Source organism: Balaenoptera physalus, assembly GCF_965194825.1.
Source record: "Balaenoptera physalus genome assembly, chromosome: 11".
Taxonomy (NCBI): Eukaryota; Metazoa; Chordata; class Mammalia; order Artiodactyla; family Balaenopteridae; genus Balaenoptera; species Balaenoptera physalus.
The window spans coordinates 54,015,315-54,030,742 of record NC_138896.1 but is presented as its reverse complement, the minus strand read 5'-3'; the positions used below and the strand labels follow the sequence as shown (position 1 = coordinate 54,030,742).

The 15,428-nt window shown below is 34.0% G+C and overlaps 1 protein-coding gene across 10 annotated transcripts in view; it reads left to right on the top strand.

Moving 5' to 3' along the window:
- SLC4A7 (solute carrier family 4 member 7) overlaps positions 1–15,428 on the top strand; it is a 113,830-nt gene that overhangs the window by 53,520 nt on the left and 44,882 nt on the right. For 5 of the 10 annotated variants that reach the window (XM_082415099.1, XM_082415098.1, XM_082415101.1 and 2 more), the window contains exons 4-9: positions 2,446–2,584; positions 3,122–3,282; positions 5,348–5,536; positions 8,010–8,378; positions 13,123–13,238; positions 15,148–15,305. In XM_082415099.1, coding sequence (XP_082271225.1) covers positions 2,446–2,584; positions 3,122–3,282; positions 5,348–5,536; positions 8,010–8,378; positions 13,123–13,238; positions 15,148–15,305 — 1,132 coding nt within the window. The remainder of the gene's footprint in view (positions 1–2,445; positions 2,585–3,121; positions 3,283–5,347; positions 5,537–8,009; positions 8,379–13,122; positions 13,239–15,147; positions 15,306–15,428) is intronic. The other 5 variants (XM_082415102.1, XM_082415100.1, XM_082415097.1 and 2 more) reach the window with 3 other exon arrangements.

Genomic DNA, 15,428 nt, shown 5'->3' with positions numbered 1-15,428 from the left:
CAAGGAGTCAGAAGATCAGAGAGGAGATGGTAGTTATAGTGATGGAATGAGGAGGCATCCAGACCTAAGGAATGTAGGCAGCCTCCAGAAGCTAGAAAAGGTAAGGAAATGGATTTTCCCCTAGAGCCTCCAGAAAGAACCAGCCCATGATTTTTTAGCCCTGTGTAAAATTCATTTTGGACTTCCGGTCTCCAGAACTGTAAGAGAATAAATTTGTGTTATTTAAGCCACCAAGTTTGTGGAAATTTGTTATAGCAGCATTAGGAAATTAATATGATGAACAAGTAGAAATGCAGGGTTGGTTTAAAATTTAAACATCTATCAGTGTAAATAAACATATTAATAGTATAAAGGAGAAAAACCCATATAATCATATCAATAAGACAGAAAAAGCCTTTGACAAAATTCCTCCCCGCTAGTTTGCTAGGAGTTAAAATTCTGTCTTTAGATAAATTCTATTTATCTACATCTAACAAATTCTATTTATTTAGAATTTTTCTAAATTCTAAATTCTATTCTAGAATTTTATCTCCTTGCAAACTAGGAATATTAGAAAACTTCTTCAGTGTGATAGAGAGCATTTAGAAATGGTGGTGAAAGACTGAATGTTTTCTCCCTATGAATTGGGAAAAGGCATGGATGTCTTCTCTCACCACTTCTGTACAACATGGTACTGGCACACGTAGCCAGTATAATAAGGCAAGAAAGAAATGAAATGCATCCAGAAGGTAAAGGAAGAAGTAAAATTGTTTTTATTCATAGTTACAGAATCATATGTGTAGCAAATCCTAAGCAATCTACAAAACTACAGAACTAAGTGAGTTTAGCAAGGTTACAGGATACAAAATCAGTGTACAGAATCAACTGTATTTCTATATAGTAGCAATGAGCAATCTGAAACTGAAATAAAAAACAGCACAATAGCACCAGAAATATTTCTTGGGGATGAATTTCACAAAAGATGTGCAAGACCTAATTGTTGAAAGGTTCAAATATTAGGAAGTTCAGTTACATTGTGTTTTTATTTGTCCTGCATCGGTCTTAGAGTATTCCTTCATTATGAAGACCCATGTCGTGTACACACGGGACAAGTTTCAGATATGTTTTTCATATTGCCTCTTCCCCTGTTCTTTATATTTTCCTCTTTCTGGAGTTTTTCTTGTGCGACTTTTTTATTCTGTTTTCTATATCTCTTAACCTTGCGTGTTTTTGTCTTATTTGTCATTGATGCATTCTGTGTAACCGCCTCCTCCTTAGATCTGTCTTTTCCTTTAACAATTTTGTTTCTAATCTACTTTTTTAAAAAAAAATTATTTAATTAATTTATTTATTTTTGGCTGTGTTGGGTCTTTGGTCTTTGTTGCTGCACAGGGGCTTTCTCTAGTTGCGGCGAGCGGGGGCTACTCTTCGTTGCGGTGCACGGGCTTCTCATTGTGGTGGCTTCTCTTATTGTGGAGCATGGGCTCTAGGTGCGTGGGCTTCAGTAGTTGTGGCACGCGGGCTCTAGAGGGCAGGCTCAGTAGTTGTGGCACACGGGCACAGTTGCTCCATGGCATGTGGGATCTTCCTGGACCAGGGCTTGAACCCGTGTCCCTTGCATTGGCAGGTGGATTCTTAACCACTGTGCCACCAAGGAAGTCCTTCTAATCTACTTTTTAACCTGTTTTAATATCCCTCTTGCAGCTGTAAGTTCCTGGAGGTTTGTTTACTTAGATGTAAATTTTGAGTTTGACCTCCTCTATTATATTTGGAAGAATTTGATTTTGTTTTTAATTGATGCTTGTTGTATGCTTCAGTGTTTATTCTGGGACCTCTGGGGCTTTCAACTGTCCTGGACTAGAATGTATGCTAATTTCTCTGTTTGGGGATCCTGTACCACACAGGTAGTTTAAACTCAGATGTCATGAGTGGCAGTGACCTGTCTACCCCCCTAACCTCAGCTGACAGACTTTTGCTTCTCCATGATAGTAGGAAAAGTTAGTTTTGAGTTTTCTCATCCTTTTTTTGGAACTTGGGGATTTCTTTTTTTACTCTTGAACTTAACTACATATTGATTAAATATTTGAAATGTTCTATATTATCTAACATTTCCATCTATTTTTGGTGAGGAAAAGGTCCTGTCTTATGCATAGTGTTTTCTTGTTTTTGGATGTTGCTTACTGTTATTTGTTTGATTTACATTAGTTTGTTAAAGATTAGTGTGACTTTAACATATAATTTTTCTTTTTCATCTGTGGAGGTGATCTTTCTGTAAAATTCTTTTGTTCTAGATTGTTGGTCCTTGTTTCCTTCCAGAATTATAGTATTTTAATAATAATGAAAAGAAATTTGTTCTGATGGAATATATTTATAACAAAAGCATTTCATTTTCAAAATTTAGAATTTACCTTTGTATTAATTGAGGAAAATTTTGAGTGTATATTTTTAAATTCTGATTTTGTCAAGACACACCATCCCAGAGAGTCCAGTTCATCCTGGGTACTGAAGATGATGATGAAGAACACATTCCCCATGATCTCTTCACGGAAATGGATGAGCTGTGCTACAGAGATGGAGAAGAGTATGAATGGAAAGAAACTGCCAGGTGATGATACTCTCTCAGTTTTTAACTGCCTTTACTTGGTTTCTTTTTGTAATGAGAATATAAAATTGAAATTGAGACATCCAGTGCTTTAAAACAATGAGTAGAGAATTTCCTTCTGTCTGGAAATTTTATCTTTATTCTCAAAATTTGTTTCCTTAATTCTTAATACTATAATATAACAAAAGGAAATATGTTACTGTAGACTTACAATTAGAGGAAACAAGTTTGAAAAATCAACATCTTGCATGTTTAAAGTTTAAAATAAGATTGGAAGCTGAAACTATGAATTTCCAGAGTTTGTTTCTGTAAACTTACTACAGTGATAGCTAGAATAGAAAGAGGAACTACAAAGGTAACTTGTGCCTATTGACATTATAGGCCGTTAACCTAATTTGTAAAAATGTGTTTGTAGCGAAATTTTGTTTTGGTGGTGGTGATCTTTGTTTCTGTTTAAAAGAACAAGCTTATGTTTATCATATTAAAATAAACCAATGGAATCATTATTTGTAAAATATTGTTATACATTATACATTTCAGATGGCTGAAATTTGAAGAGGATGTTGAAGATGGCGGTGACCGGTGGAGTAAGCCTTACGTGGCGACCCTCTCTTTGCACAGTCTTTTTGAACTGAGAAGTTGCATCCTAAATGGAACAGTCATGCTGGATATGAGAGCAAGCACTCTTGATGAAATAGCAGGTGATAGCAAAGTGACTTCTTTATAGTTAAATTGTATTGAAGTTAGAGATACTTAAATAAGGAAAATAAAGTGGCATTTAGACCATTGATTTGACAGTTACATGTTGAGCTTCCATTCTGTGCAGGGCAGTATGAGGAGTAGACGTATAAATAACCCTTTTTGTCTTTGATAAGTTTGGAGTCTAAAAGATTAAATTAGAGAGATGTAACTACGGTTATCAAGAAGAAAGTGACTAGTGCCATAAGCAAGATATGGAGCCTGTTCTCTGGAAGTGCAGAGGAAGGAGCTTTTTGTTTCTTTGTTGTCTGGACCAAGGTATCTGGGGAAGATACAGAGAGTACATTAACTATACAACTTATCCATAGAATTTGAACACATGGCAATAAGGAGCAGGGTGGTGCAAGAGAAAAGAAAGTATTCTAAGGAGGAGGAAGAGAAGGAAGAAAAGTCTAGAAAGTATAGACAGCTATGAATCTCAAAAAAGTCAATTCTCTGTGAGTATACAGATTCTTGAGATATGTTAGAAAAATAAATTAGAGGTGGATTGTGACTAGCCTTGAATTACTGGGTTAAGAAATTGGATTTTATTTGGTAGGCATTTTGGCTCTCAATGATTTTTAAGTTGGAGAATAGTATGATCTCGATGTGTGTCAGGGATATCATTCTGGCAAGAAGAGGTAGGGTGGCTTTGGATAAGAAGAGGTTAGAAGCAAGGAGGTCATTTATTCTCTTGGAATGTCTAAGCAAGAAGTAATGACGATCTGATGTCTGGTAGGTAGTAGCAATGGAAACGAAGGAGAGAAAATCGAAGGATACTGTGGAGGTAGAAAGAAGGAAAAGATAGCTGTGATAAAGCTATTTGGTCACTAACTGAAGTTGCTCAAAACCAATATCCAGTTCAGTAGTAATAAAATTGATAGTGTGACTACCATTATAGATTGCCCAATATAAAAACAAAAAACTATTGTATTTGATTTTCAAGAGGACCATAAATTTATTAGAATTTCTCAGGCTAGAAATATCAATACGTTGATATTACCAGATTGATAGATTTGACCTTGTGCTGCAAATCTTTAAGTTATCAAAGTCCTTACTTTCTTGTTTTATATAAATGACTGAAAAACTGAGTTAGGATTAGGAATATTGAATTTAAATATATTCAATATGTCTTACTTTGGCTTTTAATTATCACATAATACAATATAATATTTTAGTAAATGTATAATCCAGTGTTCATTTGTATGGTAGCCTGCAGTCATGGTGTTACTGTTAATAGTTTACCTGCTAGGTTGATCCCTTCCAGTTTTCTCTCAGACGAATCTTATCATAGATTTGAAAGCCTGACTCTTTTATCTCAAGTTGCTGCCGCTTTTAAAAAATATTTATATGTACTTTATAAATTAAAAATAGTCCAGGCACCGCAGTAATGTATAAAATGTCATTGCCATCAATCTCCCCTTTTCCCACACCTCCCTCACAGCCTGATATAGTCATCTTTCTAAAACTTATTACTTCATATTTTATCTATTCAGTTACTCACTGGTTTTTCTACCTCTGGGCGAGTGAGAGCAGAAACTTGATCTGCTTAATTGCCGTATTCCCAGCACATAATAGGTACTCAGTAAATAGTTAATGATTGAATGAATGAGTAGAGATATTCATCTACAGTTTTGGGGAAAAGTATGAGGTGAAGCAAGAAAATACCTTCACTTCTTAGGAAGCCAATATTTGAATATCCATTTTAATAGAATTTATTGTATCATCAGTAAACCACCTTCAACTATATAGGAAGGCTATTGGTGAATAACAGTAGCTTTTCAATAAATAATAGTATTTATTAAAATAAGGGTCTCTATTAATATGTTCATTTTTGTTGGATAATGTTCATATTTATCTTTATGCATCCATTATTCAATATTAGAAGAGAATGATACTTTCTAGAGCTATTTAAGAGTCTTATTTTTCTGGTAAAATTTCACTTAAGATTTATTCTGTGTTATAGTCATCCAAGTGTTAGTTTATTTAATAAAAATGATTGTTATCTATGTATTTTTCTTTGCCTAGATATGGTATTGGACAACATGATCGCCTCTGGCCAGTTGGACGAGTCCATAAGAGAGAATGTCAGAGAAGCCCTTCTGAAGAGGCACCATCATCAGAATGAGAAAAGGTTCACCAGCCGGATTCCCCTTGTTCGATCTTTTGCAGATATAGGCAAGAAACATTCTGACCCTCACTTGCTTGAAAGGAATGGTGAGATAAGTTGTGGCATTCAATTTTTGCTAACACGTCTACACTAATGGCATTCCAGTGTGTTACAATTAGCATTCTGGAAAAGAAACATATTTTTTCTAGATAATTACATAGGCCTTTATCTTTTTAATTCTCTTTAAAATAATAATTTGTGCATTTAAAGATTTCATTTCTAAAATGTCTTTACAACGTGACAGAATTATCTGTAGAAATTACTTAGATGAAAAAATTAAGCATTTACTGTGTTAAAATGGGACATTTAAGTATTGGTAATATTTAAACACTATACTATACGTAACCCTGAATTACTCTCCTTCTTGCTTTTTTGTTTCTGCTGAAGAATTCTTGTATATTTGATAAAAGAGCCATAAATTATTATCTATAAATTTAATCTTTTGAAAATTTTAAGTCTTGTGTTTGGGCCTTTAATATTAGATTTTTCCTAGAGATTTTTTTTTTTTCTCCTGAGTATACTTTACTTGCTGGGCATAAACAAGTATTTTGGGGTTGGTCTGCTGATTTCACTGCTTTTTATTTACATAATTTGTGAAAGATTTTTGTGCTTGTTCCTGTTTTATGCTAGGGATGATGCAGTTGATTTTTTCAAGCCATTGAGAATGGCACAGACCCACACACTGCTGCTCTCCCCTCTCATTCACGGTCTAGCATGGGTTATGTGGGACATGGGGAGAATGTGTTTTTGTAGCCATTTACCTATGTCACTGTCTTAAGGCTGGCATGCTATCACTGGGGTTCTATTTTGGGTCTCAAAGATAGCTCTGATGACAGTGACTGGAAAAATCCAGGTGCGAAGAATTGGAGCTGGTTTTGAGGATCACTGCTGCCTCTAGTTGCTACCATTACCCAAGGCTTGTGAGAATTATACAGTGAAGAGGAGTGGAGGATGGGCCACAAATTCTTCTGCTCATCTTTTCTGTCTTTGAAAAGAGTATGGCTTTTAACTCTTCTACAAGCACACAGTCACAGGTGGTAGGATTTAACATGTCTAAAGTTGACAGTACTTAGTCATCGTTTGCAGCTCAGTGTAAGATAATTAAGTCCATTTTCTTCTGAGCATTTGACCAATAAAACTCTTTTTAATCTATTTAAAATTGTGCCTTTCTATATTCATCGAACCTTAAGAATGAAAGAAATCTCTTATGGACCTAAGTTCAATCTGAAAGCAAGCCATCTATGTCACGTCTTTTTTTCACCTTTCCATGTATTGCATATGCTCTACTTTAGTGAAGTGAATTTGTTTGCCTAGAGAGACCATATTAAATCTTTCTTCCCCATATGCAGTGGTTCCTGATTATTCTCCAATTGTCAGTTGATTCCTTTTAATCATAAGACAATGGCTATTTTCTTTTAGATGCCATTTTAGCATGGGCATTCTGTTATTTTGTTATATTATAGTTGTAATTTAACAATTTTTTCTGCATGTAGCTTATTTTTTAACTAAATGGTGGTTTATGGATTAAAAGTTCATATTTTTAATATTTCTGGGATCTCTTGAGCATGTAGCTTTGATTACTTAGATCATGTGAGGTTGTTATATTTCTCATGCTTTTCCTGAAAAAACAATGTTATTCCATTAAGCCACACTTGATTAGAATAACCAAGTGTTTGAAGTATAACTATACCTCACCTTTTGAAATACTGTAGACTTAGCTTCCTCATCACTCTTGTTGGTAAGAAATACTTTATTCTTAGCTAGTTAAATTAAAGATTGTATGTATTTGTTTTAATTTATCTGCTGCATTAGAAATGGAAGCATATTTTAGGACATTTATTAATATCAGATAATGAGCTCAAGAATATGTATCTTTTAAAATTGACGTTTCTCTTTTGAAAAAAGAAATTCCTATAACTTGTCTTATGTTTTTAAATTTTACTTGAGAGTGCTATCAGTAGGTGATGCCCTATTGACTTAATGTTATTGATATCACCTTTAAGTTAGGAATTATTAGATACTGTTAATGTGGACTTTTCTTATGAGAGAATATGTAGAAGTTCGGTGCAATGTAGATAAAATGCACTAAATATCAGTGCTGGTAAGTTTTGTTTTGGATTTTATTTCTTAGATTATTTTTGTGTTATATTCTCATTTGCTATTTATCATTTTTTTAAGCAGCAGCTTTCCATTGATATTATTCTTTAATTTAAAGCCACACTATTGGACATTCTCATTACTAACAGAATATCGTCCCCGACCATCTATCATTAGCATTGTTTTTTATTTTTTGTTTTGATTTTTGGATACATCTTCAGAGAACTAATTACAGTTTAAGCCATTTTTCAATGATTTTCTAATACTTAAAAATCTGATTGTCATACTAACCCTGATAGCATGAATTTGAAATTTTGGATCTTTTTTAAATCTTGCAGTTTATGGTGTAAATTGATTTTTTTTGTGTGTCATTTGTCTTCTGCAGTGAACTTCATCACTTTTCATTTATTTGTTTTATCTCAGGGGAAGGCCTTTCAGCCTCCCGCCACTCTTTGCGAACAGGTCTGTCTGCCTCAAACCTTTCATTGAGAGGAGAATCACCTTTATCTCTTCTTCTCAGTCATCTTCTTCCTTCTTCAAGAGCTGGAACCCCTGCAGGCTCGAAGTGTACAACCCCAGTACCCACCCCTCAGAACAGTCCTCCTTCCAGCCCTAGGCTCAGTCGCCTGAACTCCAGAAGTTCCCAGCAGAGGCAGCTTCAGGCCCCAGAGCTACTGGTTTCACCTGCCAGTGACGATATTCCCACAGTAGTAATTCATCCGCCTGAGGAAGACTTAGAAGCACTGCAAGGCCAGGAGCAGAAGAATGAGGAAAATGTTGACATAACTTCAGGCAACTATTCAAAGTCCTCCATGTGTGGTGCTTTCTGCCTCTGGATCACTTGCACTTGGAATGCCTTTCAAGCACATAGCTTTAGCAGCATACATAGATAATGCTTATAATTTATTTTGACTTCTGCATGTTTTTTTCTTTATAGTATATTACAGAGAAGGATAGAATTATTAAAAATTTTAAGTTTTAAAAAGACTCCAAATAAGACTACACATAATTTAATTATTTTTCAAAAATTTTCACTGAGATTTTACAGGTCAATGCATTTGAATGGTTCAAAAAAATGTAGACATTTTTACAAGTTATCTTTTAATTTGCCATGATTAAAAAAATGGTGGCCCTTCTTGTGCATTTCATTCCATAAGGTGAATGAACACATGTTTTACATAAAGTAAAATGGGGTGATATGCCTTTTATCTACTATTTGGTGCTTTTGTTCAAGGAATGCAGTATGTTTTAACCTTCCTAACAAAAATAGAATTGAACGTTCTTTTTCTCATTTTGTCTCTGAGAAGATTGAGGTTCACTAATGACTGCCTGGCATCATCATTATTTCAAGACTAGTTTTATAATTTGGAATAGACTTTACTTGTCCTTTATTTAATGCCATATCTATTTTTAATCCTAATGCACCTTGAAATTTTCAGGACTAGAGTTCCAATAGTTGTGGCTAGGATATATTTCTACGTGAATTAGAAAAATTATTTCTTAGTGGATAAAAGGTTTGTAACTCACTTAAGGGTTATTATATATAATTTTGGCTCTTCCTCTTATATATTAATTATATGCACATTTATACATATATATCTTTCTACCCAATTCATATAAAAAAGTATTCTTTAGTGACTATATGTTTTACTGACAGCTAAGCATCAGCGTGACATATGAACACTAACTATAGTGGTTTTAATCACATAATTATTATCACATTTCTGCATAACGCTGAATAATATATAACACTTCAATAGTAGCTTATAGTTATTGGCCTGTTTGATGTGTATAAAATTTTGTGTAAGTTGGGTGGATATACCTATTTTCAGAAACTCAGGCTCAGCAAAGTTAAATAAATTCCCCTGGATCATACAGCTAGTAAGTGACAGCCCACGTCCTCTGACTAAACATCCTGTGTTCCTACCAGTATATGACCAACCAGCCTCTCCTTCTCTTTATTGGCTGTATCCAGACATACTAAATACATTTAAATTTAATCAAAGCTCATTGTAGTTGCCAAAAAATGATACTTCTAGAAGTTAAAAAATAGAAGTTTTGTGGTTAAATCATTGTAACATTAATTATGATAGTACTTATAGTAACCATTGTTTCATAGGTTATCACACACAGTGATGTATACTTTTCAAATATCATGTTTCTAATTTGTCTAACAATTTGATGAGTTCATGTTATTGCTGTTTGTAAAATGAAGAAAATTAAGACTTAGAGATGTTAAGGTTATACCGTAAATGACCAGAGCAAGGAATTGAACCCAGATCTACTTACAACAAAATCTATAGTATAGAATTTCATTGTAAATTTTAATACTTTGTGGAAAAGATAGAGAATTATATAATGAGGTAACTAAACAAAAAAGGAAAAAAAAATCTAGAAATAATTACTCAGAAATAACGAACATTCTTATTTTAATTAAAAAGGACTAGCAAGGTTTACTATTTTTATTGAATAAAAATGACTTTAAAGTTACTTCCCCTTGCATTTGTTTTTACCTATATCTGTCAGTAATACTGGACATTTCTTGTTTTACCAGTTTCAATGTTATTAATGATAAGGGACTATAAATTTTATATGGGAAGGAAGGGATGTACAGGTTCACAATGGCTTATTAAGTCATGTTGTTAAGAGGATAAAAAGAGCAATTTACTGAAAATTGAGGGACACAATTAAATTATTTCCCCCTCTGCCATTAAGTATGCCATGAGATTTATTAGCCTTTCTGAAGAAAAGAAATTAGAACGTAGGGAAAAGAGGGAATTTCTGAGGAAAAGGGAGAGCTTATAATTACTGTTTAAAAAGATATTTATAGAAGGAATGTAATTACAATAACAGGGGCAGCTCTCTATTATTCCTTGCTTAGTTACCTTTGCTGCTTAGAGCAGCTGGAAACTCTATAAGTTTTCCTGAAGTCTGATGAAGAAGGTGGCCTTGGCATCATTTTTGAGAGACTAATGTCATAGATTTTTGTGGCACGGGGTCATGATTTGTGAATACCTGTAGTAAAAAAAAAAAAAAGAAAAAAGTGGTGTTTCCCATTAGTTATTTTTTGGAGAATAATTATGTAAAAGACATAACTCACTTTTAGTGTTTGTAACTGTTTTCTGACTCAGTGTTTCTCACGCTTGGCACTATTGACCTTTTGGGGTGGACACTTCTTTGTGGTGGGGGATGTCTTGTGCGTTGTGGGATGTTGAGCAGCACCCTTGGCCTCCACTCACTAGCCGCCAGTACACTCCCTAGTGGTGACAACCAAAGATGTCTCTAGACTTTGCCAGATGTCTCTGGGGGGCAGAATCTTCCCCAGATGAGAACCACTGATCCAAATACTTCTACTTTCAAACTTTTAATGACAGAAAACTGATATCTTTGATTTCTGTTTCTCTAGGTAGCTTTGCTATTTCAAGAAAAAGAATGTAAGGGCACAATAATAGATTTACCAGGGTATGATTTTTAAATCCCAGTACTGATTGTATACATACTCATATTTGTTTTTGCTTTTGCTCAAAGCAAATAAAGTCCTTCTGAGTTATCTGTGCTAATGATAGTTTTAATTTTGGGGAATTTACTCATTTAATTCTGAGCTCTAGGAATTTACTGTAGGAGCAGGGATACTTCCTTAACCTTTTGAAGAAATAGCTTTAACTTAGCTGAGAGTAGGAAGGATTGCATGGAGAAGGCGGTGGTGGGAATCTCTAAGGTGTGCCTGGCATGCTGACTTTAGCAGGTTCAAGGTGACCAGGTGAGCCCATGACTTCACATCATTTCTTCTGGCTTTGTCAGTATTGAGTTGCACATTATTTCTTCTTCCCATTCTACTGTATCCTTGTTTTCCCTCAGAGCCTTCTCCCCATTCCACTCTTCTCCCCAAAATCTGGTGGCTGGGACTGTTCTGGGAAGCTGTGCCTATGTTTTTTTTTGGTTACACGTTTGCAGGTTGGATGCATTTAGTAGTTAGCAGTGTGTGTGTGTTGATGGTCATTGCAGTTGCTGCCAGGGCCTTAATGATACTCTTCATTTTCTTGTGTGGGAGTTGGTGGAAACCACTGAAAAATACTGGTTCACTTTTTTTTTTTCCACTTGGGCATGTATTTTAATAAAGGAATGGACTCTATTATGGAAGTGTAGGGACAAAGTTCAAAGAAGAGGCTAAAATGGTGAAAAATTAGTTAAGTTTTAGGAAATAGTTTTTATTTCAGAATTGTTTAATACTTCTAGGGAATTGAGCACATGGCTAAGGGGATTGCGCATACTTTCTACACTGAGATTTTTGGGTCAGAGTGACATCCTAGCGTAGATATTTAACATAGAAGTGGGTATCACAAAGGTCTTCTTTCACTAAGTTTAAGCAGTAAACTCAAATGACTTAAAGTTACTAGTTAGTGTATGTTGTATTCTGTAAAAATGAAAACTCCCTTAGAGGCATTGAATATATCTGATATGCTTAAAATTTTGGAACTCAATTACGAATATTAACTTTAAAGTTTATAGGATCTAACCACAGACAATTTAATTGAATTTCTGTGGGTCACTAGATTGTCTTGAGTGGCAGAGTTAAAACTAAAAGTGAAGACTGTTGTTAATTGTCTAGTGCATCTTCTCCTGTGATACTCAGTGTTTTGGGTAATATTAAATCTATATTCTTGAACTAGAAAGTCTTGGGTGTTTTGAAAAAATTAGATGCATTTAATGGTAGAAATCTGTGTTAAGTACTTCAACATTTTTGAGATTTGAACTTTATGCAAAATTCGTAGTGGTAATGATTGGTCATATGCTACTGGGTATTTTTATGTTATTGTGTGAATTGTTGCTGCTGAGTGTACTTGAAATGAGTATACATAATGCGTGAACATATATCTATCATTTGTAATACAAACAAGCTAATTTAATAGAACGTGTATCTAAAATAGTAAAAACATTACTATTATGTTTTAACATATTTCTTAGGAATAATGACAGTAGGCAGCACATAAATTTTACACAAGAGAATGAAAATTCTTGAGGAAACTGTTAAGATTAGGGATGATTATGGCAAAATTAGTGTACATTTAGTTGATGTGGCTCTTAACATTTTCTGAGTTACATTTAGGTTTTAACAGAAATTTTATATTGTTATTGATGTAAGTGTGCTAGACATCATTAAGCTAACTTAATGATGTGCAGTTCACATGTCTATTGGATACATTGAAAATGGATGCCCTAAGTATTTCTAGTGGTGATCAGACCCAGGTCTTCCACCTTCTACTCACTTTTTTTCTTTTTGCAAAAGGCCACCATTTTTGTAAATGCCAATTATATTATTTAAAATGTTAAAATATATAGCTTCATTATTGCTTAAAATGTTAATCTACTCTTGCTGGTATGGTACTAACACTTGGCACCTTTTTTTTTTTTTTTTTTTTTTTTTACCTAACACATTTGCTTCTAATAAACCATCACTTTCAGGATATGAGCAGATTCAGGTTACAAAGTGAATTTTCTCCTTACTAGTTTGGAATTTGTTTGTTCTTAAATACAGGTATTTTGGCCTCTCCACAGTCTGCACCTGGAAACTTGGACAATAGTAAAAGTGGAGAAATGAAAGGTAATGGAAGTGGAGGAAGCAGAGAAAATAGTACTGTTGACTTCAGCAAGGTAATTCTGTTATTAACTATACATTTTCATAGTCATTTTTACTGAGAAAATTGTAGCAATGTGGCTTTATTAACATTGATTATAATAATTTTTTAATAACTGGTGCCTATAAACCTGCATGTGATGCTTGTGATCTGTTAATTTATGATCAGAAATTGTGAGAAAGGTAACAGTCTCATAGCACTTGAATAACGTTATATCTTACTAGTGTTAGAAATTCTGAAAAAAGAATATATGAATAATATGGTATTTTTATCTATACCTACCCATAGATATCATGAAACTTCAGTACCTTTTGAATTACAGTCGTTTGTTCTGGAGCTACCACCACTAGAAAGATTAATTCTGGTAATGATGTTACAGCAGTAATGATTCAGCTTTTTCTCAGCTGTAATGTGATCCCAGAATTATTGTCTTATGGTGTCAGTACTTTCTGGAATGTCACTGGGAAACATTGGTGCTTCCCCATGGGTAGGTAAAGGTAAAGGCATGGATTTAAAAACAATTCACCTATCTCAACTATGATTTTTAATTGTGGTAGATGAGTATTTAAATGAAATATAAAAAGAACTTATTTCAAAAGAACAGGACAAAAAACTACAAGTTCAAATTACAATTGAATTTAAAGCATACTTTGTGAGTACTGCCTCTGAATAATTGATCCCCTGTGGCCATTGTAAATTTTTTTATTGGTATTTACTATAGGATACAATGTCAGACTTTTAATTAAATGTGATTATTTCAAGTAAGGTTCATTTTTTAAGCCTTTATTTTATGATGCAAAGTCTATAAATCACATTTTGCAGAAAAGGCATTTAAATGATGATTTGCGGTAGCTTTGCTGAGCTTCATGCTCTAAAATTATAAAATGCTTTGCAAAAAAAAAGCCTTGCTTATGGGACGTTGTACTGTTCTAAGTCGATCATATTTTTACTGGTGCTCCAATTATTTCAGATGAGTGTAAAGTGTTCAGTAACTAAATTGCAATGAATACATTACTATAGTTTACGTTATACATCTCCTCTAGACATGGCAGATGCCATTTACTTTTGTTCCTCTGTCACAGTTTTCCTTTTTTTACTTGGTCTGTCCTTGTGTACACCTCCTTATCTCCTGTTGGGCAGGAGTCTGCCTCCTGGCACTGTAGTTGTGGCACACTGGGTGTGGGACTCAAGAGGCCCGCTGTAAGTGCTGGTTTTATTTTAATAGATAGCCCTGTAAGTGGTTGTTTAGTGCCTTGTGTGAAACTGCGTATAAACGAAGAAGTTGCCATACTTTGATATTATGCTCGTAACCTTTTCTTTGTAATTATACACAGACAACTGAATTTGATTATATAGCACTACCATATATCTATACCAATTATGGCTATTGTAGTTTTAAATAAACATAATTTTTCCCACTTAATGAAAATACTGGGGAATGCCCAGAGTTCTTTAAAATAAAAAGGACTTATAAAAATACATAAACTATAAAGGAACTAATTGATTTCTAAGATTAAACAATAGATAATAATTAAATGAATATTTTTAGCACTGTGTATAATTTCATGGACCACTGTTAGCTTGTGAACTATATTTTTGTCTTTAATAGTTTTTAATGAATACTGCTATATTCATTGAAAATTTTCTCTAGTTTGTATGTTTGGTAATTTAGATCTCTGAAGTAGTAAAGACTATGACAGTAAAACAGTTGGGAGTATTGTTTGGTAGATGTGTTTTGCTTGCTTTTTTGTATTTGTCTACTTCATTCTTTGTATTTGTGAGAATTTTGGCATTTTTACATCCTTTAGATCACCAGTTTTGATTAGCAAATAGTAGTCTTAAAAGCATCTTTTCTTTCCTATTTCCCTCTGGTCTTATTAATACCATGCACACTTTATTTTTAATTATTATTTATTTGTCACTAGGTTGATATGAATTTCATGAGAAAAATTCCTTCGGGAGCTGAGGCATCCAATGTTCTGGTGGGAGAAGTGGATTTTTTGGAGAGACCTATAATTGCGTTTGTGAGACTGGCTCCTGCTGTTCTTCTCTCAGGGCTGACCGAGGTCCCTGTTCCTACAAGGTAAAGAGAGGGTTAATTCCAATTAACATTCTCCCAGAATGTCCAAAATCTAAAAAATTTTATTCACTGAAGGAACATGTTGCTTTATGCAGCACAGCACAGGGAGATCGGGTCGGTGCTTTG